General features: G+C 34.4%; 2 protein-coding genes across 2 annotated transcripts; both read right to left on the bottom strand.

Annotated features, from left to right (window-relative positions):
• Positions 1-2,650: 2,650 nt before the first annotated feature.
• Positions 2,651-3,479, bottom strand: LOC134273385 (uncharacterized). Its single transcript, XM_062755584.1, has one exon. It carries the CDS (start codon positions 3,473-3,475, stop codon positions 2,831-2,833), a length of 645 nt encoding a protein of 214 aa, XP_062611568.1. The 5' UTR covers positions 3,476-3,479; the 3' UTR covers positions 2,651-2,830.
• A 3,734-nt stretch (positions 3,480-7,213) lies between these two features.
• On the bottom strand, positions 7,214-11,145 carry LOC134273378 (NADH dehydrogenase [ubiquinone] 1 beta subcomplex subunit 11, mitochondrial-like). The gene is made up of 3 exons (XM_062755572.1): positions 10,914-11,145; positions 8,951-9,087; positions 7,214-7,520 (listed from the first exon to the last, which is right to left on the bottom strand). The coding sequence occupies exons 1-3, from the start codon at positions 11,127-11,129 to the stop codon at positions 7,364-7,366; spliced, it is 510 nt and encodes a 169-aa protein (XP_062611556.1). The 5' UTR covers positions 11,130-11,145; the 3' UTR covers positions 7,214-7,363.

Raw genomic sequence — 11,145 nt, 5'->3', positions numbered from 1 at the left:
ATTTTACAACTATTTTTACTATGGGGTCATGGGATTCACGGAGCAATCACTTGACGTAAGGCGACGTGACAACCAGATTTCAACCCTTTAAGCTTTGTCGCAGTTCTATGGATCTTTAATTTCTTTATATTTTTCTCATATTTTTTCTACTTTAAAATTGAATATCTATATCAAGACATGTTACTTTTCAACTATAATGTCTTTTTATCTGTTTCGGATATTATTGAGATCTTAAAAAATAAAAAATAAAAAGGCTATGCATTCAATCGATCAGGTATGGAAACTATGCAAAACATAGGCGCAACGCAACGTCCATGCGATAGAGGGGTATTGAAGTATCGATGTAGTTAATCATTTAAAATGTTTCTCCTTTTCTTATGAAGCTACAACCACTTGAAAACTTGTTCTTTGTATGTGTAGGATATTCCCGGCAGCATCTTAAACATTTTAGTCTCTTTTTAGACATTTTCCTGTCTGCACACATAATTTTTACGTAGTGCACTGCTCCATGACGCTCAATGACGTTCCGATTTTTGGCTGTGTTCTTACGCGTTGATCATTTATAAACAGCTATAAAATAGCCATATACCCTCCAATTTAGTTCAACATTTTTCCCAATGACGTTTCCTGCATACTTTAGCGGCAGGTAAAATATCATAAATCTCTTAGCACTACAATTGTGCAATTTTTAATTTTAATATAGAGTCTTTGTGATGTAAACGTGCCACAATGCAGCATGCTCCGTGAAGCAAGATTTATCAAAATAAAAATGCCGTATATTTTTCAATAATGACCGGAGAGCACCAAATTCTTGTATATTTATTGGAAAAAATGTCAAGATTATATCTGGAAAGTTTGACCGGTTTCATGGAAATAGCGCGCTCACAATAGAACTTGTCCGCGAACTTTTCTAACACCCCTCGTACATTGGTGAACATCGTTCCTAGGTCGGTCGACTATGGGTCAATGTTTGGTCGAACACCGACCGATAATCGGCCGATCCCCCGATGACTTCAGATTCAAGGGACACGATGTTCGGCCATACATCGAGCAATCCTCGAAAGATGTGTTAATGATGGGTTGCCGATGAGGAGAGATCCGGGGCATCGGTGGAGACATCGTTGTTTTTTTTTTTGACTACGACTTATTTTCTACTGATGACCCCCACCGATTCGTCAAATCAAAAAAAGTATACCCCAATCGCTGGATACTGTGACTGATACTTTATAAACCATCAGTCACATTATCCAGCGATGGGGTATACGATGAGAAACCAATGCGGGTTTTGATAAAAATGACGTGGTTACCGGCCGGGCACCTATAGTAATCGGACGGTGACTGAGGCCACTTGGCGAATCGGTGGGGGTCATCGGTAGTAAATAAGTTGTAATTAAAAATCACCAATATCTCCACCGATGCCCCACATCGATCCAAACCGGCAACCCATCATTAACACATCTTTCAGGGATTGGCCGTTATATGGCATCGTCAAGTGTCCATTGAATCTGAGGTCATCGGGGGGTTGATTGGTGGGCAACAGACCTCGGCCGATCATCGATCGATGTTTGACCAAACATTGGCTCATAGTAGTTCGACGTACGACCGATGTTCGCCAATGTATTAGCGATGTAATATACATCGGCCGATTACCCTGGAACATCTTTTTATGATGAGCAATACATCGCTCGTCCTTTGTAAGTCCGGTCGGCAACCACGCCATTTTTATCAAAAAACGCATTGGTCGCCCATCGTATACCCCACCGATGGCTAATGTAACTGATAGTTTTAGGACTACTAGGCCGATTGGGGCATCGCTCACACCACAGATTGCCACCGATAACCATCGGTCTATGCCACCGGCCGGGAAATTTGACTAAGGCTCAGAACCATTGAGCAGGAAAGGTTCATTTTCGTGCCAACGAACACTGGATCTCGGAATTTAAGATTTCGTCAAGATGTCCCGCAACTTTGACTTTGAAATACTCTGCGAAGGAAAAGTAGCAATACTTATTTTTTAAATCGATTTAGGTAAGTCACAGCCGTTGTTCGAATTCACAACCTTACGATCAAAAGGGACTACGAAGGAATCTAAAGAACAGGAACTATTACTTATTATAAGGTTACCATATTTATCACCAATTACTTATGATCAGGTGCCATGGAGGAGTGAGCATCCTCTGCCGACTGGTCACACCAACTCAACAACATGAAAACATGTAAAACTGATACTAGTATTTATTACATGTATTAAGTAAACGCGAGAGAAGTTTTGAGTTTAAAGTGAAAATTCTTTTTAAACGTTCCTGCCGTGAATAACGTCCAGCCTGGAGTACATTTTAATGTTTGTAGCATCCTCCTGTGCAAAGAAATTAAATCTCAGGCAATTTGACCGTGTGATCAAGAGGCAATATTTTAAACAAACTTAAGGGTATTCCCTTGTAATAAAGACTTTCAGTTTAGGCAACCTTGCATTGATTATGTATAGAAAGAAATGTACCATAATACCGGTATTACTGTACATGTATGTATGCTTACCGTTACTCCTCTCTAGAAAGTGTACAAAGAGCAAGTCAAAACATAGAATTTTCGTTTTTCTTTATGTAATAAACATCAATTTTCTCCATTAAGAATTCTAAATTGAATACAGACACAGATGACTGAGGATTTATATACTTTGCATTCTGTTTTACAGTTAATAAATCACATTTTCATTGATAACAGAATTACACAGTCACAAATACTTTTTTTAACATTTATTACCCATTCAGATGAGAGGACGTCCAATTGTCCTAACTCCACTTTAGTTTCTGTGAGTTCATGATGAAAAGAGTTACATTCTGCATAGGAACTGGGCGATCACTCCCTCCTTGTTATCCCCGGTCATGAATTCGATCCAGTGACCGACGTACGTTTCCTTATCGATCTTTCCTTCTTTTTTTGTATCCATAGCTTTGAACATTGTGTCTACTGCCTCCGTATTAGTCATTCCAAAACACTTCATACCCTTCTGAAAATTTTGGCTCGTTAGATAACCAGTGTTGTTCACATCGAAGGCGTCAAAAAAGCTCCCTACCATGCCGGCAAAGGTTTCGACAAACAAATTTTTATTGAAGCCAACAAGTTCTTTAAATGCTCCGATGTACTCGTTCTCAGAAATCTGGCCATTTTCTCGCATCTTTTTTCCTACTTCTAGAAGCTTGGGAGCACTTTCTGGGGACACTCCTCCCACGCCTCCTTGTGCTGTGATTTCTTCTCCTTTTTTAATCAAAATTTCCCAACCGTTTTCTAACCAGTTTCGAATTGCTTGTGCCTTTTTCTCGTCTAAATCGAACTCTTTCGTGAATGTTTCTGCCATGTCTGAATAATCCTGTTTGCTTATGAATCCATCCCTCTTTAGATTATTGAGCTGAAACCATTTTCTGACTTTGCTTTCTACAAATTGAGACACTACCATTGTTTCAATACCTGAAGACATGCTTGCTTCGGGTCAGAGACGACGTAAAAAAGACGCATAGATCTCTCAGACTTAAATACTTCATCTGAGAAGCTGATCATTAATGAAGGCACGCCTCGAGACGGCAATCATGCTACAAGGGAGACATGACAGTTTTGAAATCGGATTTGATATACTGATACTAATTATCCTCTTTTTCTGGTAGGAATAATGAGAAATAAAAATGCAAAACTTGATATCTCAAAAAGCTAGAAATAAAATTATTTAAGTCATGTCTTCTTTACAATTTATTTTTTTTATGAATTTTTAAATCATCCACTTTTCGGCAGAGTTTCTTGAATGTAGTGAAATAATTACTATCTTGGGTTTTTCTAATGACAGACGTTGTTATACAAATTGTAAGGTCATTATTTTCACATTGAATGGTCAAACGATATATTTTTTTTTCGATTTCCATGATCATGATGATGAGTACATGGTGATGTGACTGGTCGAAAGGAGTATTATTTCAATGGACTTTTGATCTTTATTTTTCGTTCCCTGATTGTATATCTCCCTAAAGTAAAGCCAAATTTATTCGGATATTGTCATTGTCTTCCTTGTCATTTAAATCAGATTAGACACCCTATCAGTTCTGAAATAAATCCCTGACATGATAATTAATTAGCTCTTTGCCCTTATGCTTCTTGTCATAATACGCTTATATTATATTTTCGGAATGCATTGCAGCGCTGTTAGCCCTCTTGCCATTATATAAAGATACATAACATTTCAATTAATGCTACTGCCACGCAAAACACAATTTTTTTTCAAAATTAGTTAAATTATAACATATGATTTTATCACACTTAATTTACATGTATATAAAATCAATCCCTCTTCACATTTAATGAAAGACTCGGCTTTTAAATACCACAGACGGCTGCCTCTTTGTTCACATGAGTAATAAAGGAACTCAAAAATTTTCCTATCTCGTAAAGAATCTGCTATAACTGTTTACCTTTAATACTTGAATGTTGTACTAACTTTAAATATTATTGGTCATCTTTAGCATGACTTCAGGGTTTCCATTGTTGACTTCACCTTTTTATGTTATAACATTCCACTGTTAACTACATACATGTATGTTGTTCTTTTCTCCTGTATCCTGTATAAGCAAGATCATGTTCAACTTAAGTGCCGTCACTTTCTAAAAGGAGACAGCAATGAAGTTCAGGGGCCCGTTTTACAAAAGAACTTACGACTTAGACCAAAAACTTCAGATGATTGTAAAATTTTGAAAAATTAATAATTCTCTTTGAAATTGTTTGTGTAAAAATATCTTACCACATTCCTTTTAAATAGTTTAAAATAATTTTTGATAAAATGTTAATTAAAAAGTTATATGAAGAATAAATCTTGGTCTTAAGTCGGAAGTCCTTCTGTAATACGAGCCCCTTAAGGTGAGCAACTGGAAACATCTTTCTTTAGATTTTCTTTCCTTTTTTCCCCCTTTTTTTCTATGATAGGACGAGCATTTCATTAAAGAAGTTTTAAAATGGACATAGATAATATGGATTAAACTTTGTCAATTAATCATTTTAATTACATATACAAAATATATTGAGGGTCACAATATTTTACCAGTCAATGGAGCACGTACCAATTTCAAAAACTATAAAGCCTTCTAAAGAAGCAATCTGCTCTGTATTTGAGTATTTTACTACAAAAAGATATTCATAATTGACGGCATATATGTTAAACATGAAGATTTTAACTTTTCTGTTGCGGATTTCTCTTAGTCATGCATAAAAAAATATAGCATTATGATCCTGAATATGAAGTTTATTACTCATAGTGGATTCGTATGTTCTACGTACAAATAAATTCTATAAATAAGACAGGTTTTCGACAAATAAGTTGGGGTGAAATGGAGATAACAGTATCCTATTAAATAAAACGAATCAGGAGCAGAGCAAACAAAGACCTCCAAAACATCGGAGGTGGGATCAGGTGCCATGGAGGATTGAGCATTCACTGCCGACTGGTCACACCCGCCGTGTGCTCCTTGTCATGCTCCAGAAATAACGGGAAAATTCGTCTACAATTCAGTGTGTAAATAATGGCCTAACGATTAGTACGAAAAACATCAGTCAGCATTTGACTCGATGATAAATTGTATTTGCTGACAAGGTCATTGAATCAGAGCATCGACCTTAGAACTTTCGAAATATTGGCTTTAAACGAGAATGTTGATATTCTTAATTCATCAAGTTATTTGGCAATAACTTTTCTCGTTCTAGAAATTGTTTATACGTAGAGCATGATCTTGCCTGTTTAATCTACTGATGAGAGATATAAACCCCGTATGCAGGTAATAAAGGTTTTTCTTGCATAAGTTAGGTAAGTTGACAGTTGGAAAGTTATTAAAAGTCATCAAGTCAGCCTGGTTGATAGATTACCATTTTCTAGTAAAATATCCAAATATGAAACAGATTTGTCAGACTCTGAGGAATCTATTACTGCACCGGAATAAATCGTATCAACATAAGAATGGAAATAACATTCAGACTTTACTCTAGGGGGATACATCACTCAGTATTGCTGAAAATGAATATCTCTTCTCTATTGTACATTCCTATATTCAGCATTCTGGTAGATTGAATTGATTGTTCTCATTTTATAATTATTTGTATAAACAATAATGTAGCAGTATATATATGTCTACATTGTGAGTTAATTTAAGTTACTAGTAATCTATTTTGTACAAACTGTTGAACACTTCTAATTCATCCTGTTATAATATTTCATGTAGGGAGAGGGCGATTTAAGTTTTTAGAACTTGTGCCCAATCCCATTGTATATATTTAGTGCAATAAAATATGTTCAAATTAAATCAATGGAACTAACCGTTGTCCATTAACAATAAGTCGTCGATAACGGGGCGCAAATTGTATCCATGGGAATTCCAAGAGATTATTAGGTCTCCAAGAACCACTTAAATATTTTCAATCAGAAACACAAGCATCTTTTTAATATTAACTTCAGAGAACTTTTGTATGTACAACCAGAATGTTTTTAACAAAGTCATTTGGCAAATTATCAGTAACAAGGTAGGTAAATTTACAAGTTATATGTTCATATAAAACACACAAACAAACAAAACAGTTGTCAAAGATGTCAAGAGATTAACATTCTCGATTCAGGCCCGAATTTTGCCAATTCTATGCTTGATACAATGACCCTGTTTGCAAATACAGTGTATCGTTTGGTCATATGTTGTCTAAGGTATTTAAAATGCAATGTTTGGGCCATTTTTACACTAATTCTCTATAAACTTTTGTGTGACCTGCATGTGGCAAAAGCAAAACATCCATTTGAAAAAGAGATAATCATTCTGGTATGAATTATTACTTGTTTTGCAATGTTTACAAAATCCCCTCAAATTACAATACAATGGGATGAAAAGTTAATGACAACAATGAACAAATTGCTACCAGGAAAGCTCACTTGAATCTAAAGCTTAGGTAAGCAAAATTGGTTTGGGAATTATATACCTTAATAAATGTTTATTAAGAATTAATACTAATTCTTCAATATATTTAAAATATGGTGGAAGAGTAAAAACTCATATATGCCATATAATGGAATGGCTTGAATGATTTTTTCCAAAATTGAATGAGTGTACTAAGTATATACATTACTGCATTCTGAATAAATTTAATAGTTAATGCAAGAATAAGTAAGCATGAATGATAAAAAAAACTCTGAACTCCAAAATCCTTTATATTTTTTAATTGTCCAACAATACACATCTCAAATACAGTGACAAGATTTGTACTGCACACTTTATAAATACATAAAGATTTATCTATACAAAACAAACATAAATTTTATTATCGTTTTGAGTCCATGGGAGGATCCAGCTTTTTAGACCACTATGTCAATGTCCAATGCCTCGATTTCCTCCTCTGATGGCAGCACTATCTTACTGGGGTCAATAAAGTTCTTGTCAATATGAGGTAACCCTTTACTTTCTCTTTCCTCAATCAACAACCTAGCTTCCCTCACGTACCAGCTCTGTAAACTGAAAGTAGAAAGTGTACAACAAAAATTATAATGTTGTCAAATGGACTGACCAATACTGCTTGTTATACCCCCCGCTTGAAAAGCGGGAGGGTATATAGTAATCGTTAATTCCGTCCATCCGTCTGTTACGCTTTGGGGTACCCATCTCTTATCCGCAACTCCTCTCATACCACTGAATGAAATTTGATGAAACTTTCACAGAATCTTTATTACATATTGCCATTGTGCACCTCCTATTTTACTTTTTGATCCGACACATATTTTGGGTTTCCCGGCCACAGGAAAACATGGACTTTTTCACCAGTTATAACCATATGGAGGCGGGGGGTATCATTTAGTGAGCTCATCGCTCACAGTACCTCTAGTTGGCCTTAATAATCACTTGCTATATGAAAAAATTCTTTACAGTATGTTGTCTGGATTTATAATTTAAGAAATAAGTATCCTATTAATTTTAACTTTTTAGGATTTAACAGTGGTAAAGTTGATCATGAACTAACCTGTATTTATATCCCAATAAATATTTAAAAATGACAACTTATTACTTGTATTCACATTTGTCACATTTGTGGGTGATTCATAACAAATATTTGCCATCTATAGGTTTAAAACCATGAAATGCTGTTTTTTCTTTCAAATCCCAACAGAACAATTTGAATATGTTAAACTCCAGTTAGTTTGATTTTCAAATTCAATTTTTAAACTATTTAACACCAACAAAATAGTTAAAATGTTATAAATTTTCATGTTCTATAATTCAGGTTGGAATCATTTTACTTTTAAGATTGAACCAACTTTATAAATTAACAATTTACATTCCCTCAACTGGACTCTTGGCAGCCTTGTCAGAATTATTGAGTGAAAACAACCTCTCAAATGACTTCTGGCCTGGGGGCCATAAAACTTAGATGAGCTCACTTTTGATCTCAGTCTCACTTTTTCAGTATATATTCTTTTGGTAAAAGTGAGACTGAGATCAAAAATGAGCTCGTCTAAGTTTTATGGCCCCCAGCCCTGATGAATTAAACAAAGATCTAATTTACAAGAAGTTTGAATTCAAATAACATTTTAGTGTTAAATAATGTCAAATCCTTCTCATTTAGGTAACCACCTCATTTTACAAAGTTGACAAATACTGTACATTCCTTATTTTGCACAGGTACTTATTATTATGAAATGGCTTTTTTATATGTCAAATCGCAAGAACAATAATAAAGTCAATAATTCGCCAGTGGACATTTGATCAAGAGATTTCACATTGATTTCAGCACCATAGATATAAAAGCAAGTCATTTTATTTAGTGGATTGTGCTTCTCATGCAATTACATGATTTTGCACAATTACATGATTATCAATTCCTCGAATATAACTGGGAATCTACAATAGAAAGAACTTCTACAGAAAGTGGGCATTTTATATATACCTACCCTGCATCATTTAGAGCAAAGTTAAAAACAGCAATACCAAGCGCTAGAGGGCAGACAAACCAGAAAAGCCACGAAGAGTGATAGTGGAACTTGTCTACTTCTGCATTGTTCTCCTCAAACCCATAATAGATTCGGTTCTGCAAAAAAAAAAAAAAACAGGATAATTGTTTTTGCCTTTTAACCTAATTATTAATTTAAATTCCTTTGTAAAAAATTATTGCTAAATTACATATACAATGAGCTTTACATGTCTCTTCTATTTTCTTTTATTTAATACGAATATCAGTTCATCAGGAAACAAAAAAGGTGATAAAATGGCATGTATATAAACTCCAAAGACACTCATTTTTCTTTTCTTTTTTCCTGTAAAGGTATATCAAGAAATCTAGCAAGGTATCTTAGAATATAATTTTCTATCAATGGCTGAAACTCAAGCTTTACTTCTTAGGCCTAATTTTGTTGATGAATCATGTGCTACTGCTTCCACCATACAACCAAGTAATGCCCACAATCACTGTACTGATTATTTTGAAAATGGTGGTGTGCATGACATGTAAAAATTCAAACTTTAGAAGGGTAAAAATCAACAATTCAAGTTTGTTCAAATCATGACCCATTAAAGTAGTGATTAATTAAGAAATAAGGTAATAATTTTTAACAGTGTTTCAAACTCACTGTAAAATTAGCTTGACATGCAGGGCTGATTGCTAGTGAAAGTTGTCAGCCATGCCAAAAATGTACTAGCCGAAAAAAATAATTGTCTTTTATAAATTTGTTTTAATTAGCAATAATGTGAATGGGGGCAAGCTCACTATATATATTCAATCCCGGACCTATAGGCTAATGAAGTCTACCCATTTGCTTGTTACATTTTGTTGCCTGTAATACATGTACATGTATTTAGTTGTTTTGTAAGAGTTTTATCAAAAATCCGAATTCTTATTCATGAAAAAATTTTAACACATTCAGACGGGCATCAATACGTGCAAATCTGTTCACCCGTGACAAAATTTGTGCATCTTGGGTGGACGGGCACACTGTTATATCAAACACGATTTTTTAAAATCTATCGGGATATAAACAATGCGGGTTGGTCACGAGATCAAATTTGAGGTGAATTTGATCTCGTACCAATCCGTATTTATAGATATATAGATGTTTTAAAATGATACCTTATTACTTATATTTACATTTGTTACTTATTCATATTTTATATTTGCCTGATTATGACTTTTAATGCGTGAAATGCTTTATTTTTCTAATTCAACGGTTATATATATGATCCATTGAATGCATGTTGACCCTTTGTGATGTCACTGAGAAATTACGTTGAACATTTTTGACATCCGAGGAACCTGTATTTATACGGTTATAGATACGAATTGTTTTCAGTAGTGTTATATAAGGTAAACATTTGCAAATGTAAATATATAAAGGGAATCATCTCGTAACTAGGCATAGAGGCTTGCTTACATATTGACTTTTGCGTTTTTGCTATGAATTACATTGTGGTTGTTCATGATGTCTTGTTTTTGAGTCCGTTAGGTTATAAGTTGACCATGCAGAAACCCAGTGTGCTGCAAATCTAACCTGCCTACCATTTTCCATGTATGTGTATACCCTATTTTGCTTACACCGAATCAATTTTGCACAATTTTAATTTCTTATTTAGAACAAATCTTGTCTGCAATTTGGTAATCTATAAAAAAAAATTACAAGAAATACAATCCAGTACCAATTCAAAGAACTTGGAAAAATAATTAAAAACAAACTTACAAAATGCAAACACTGCAAACTTAACAATAACAGATAATAATAGATCCATTTTACATTTAATCTGAGACATAAAAAGGATTTATTTATGCATCTGGCTTTAACAACAACTAGTTTATTATGAATATAGATTTTCGAAGTTCAACACTAATGCCATACCAAATTAAGGTTGAACATTTAAATTGGTTACCTTGGGTGAATCTAAGTTATCATCCTTGAAGTGTTCTTCTAAACGTTTGTGGAGCTCTTTTCGCTTAGTTTCGTCTGCAATGTCGGCAGGTGTAAATGAGATGCTTTCTTTCTTGTCAGAAGTAGATACACATCGAACTGAATGGCGCTGAATAAAACGTTTGGCTCCATTCAGTTGTTGATGGAGCCGACATGTCCTTCCCAGGAAGGTCGCCATTTTGGTTTTTTTTTTT

The sequence above is a fragment of the Saccostrea cucullata genome, unplaced genomic scaffold (genome assembly GCF_032062105.1).
Source record: "Saccostrea cucullata isolate Sc308-1 unplaced genomic scaffold, CSIRO_AGI_Scuc_v1 ctg195, whole genome shotgun sequence".
NCBI classification, from domain to species: Eukaryota; Metazoa; Mollusca; class Bivalvia; order Ostreida; family Ostreidae; genus Saccostrea; species Saccostrea cuccullata.
The sequence above is the reverse complement of the archived record's forward strand: the minus strand, read 5'-3'. Positions and strand labels throughout refer to the sequence as shown.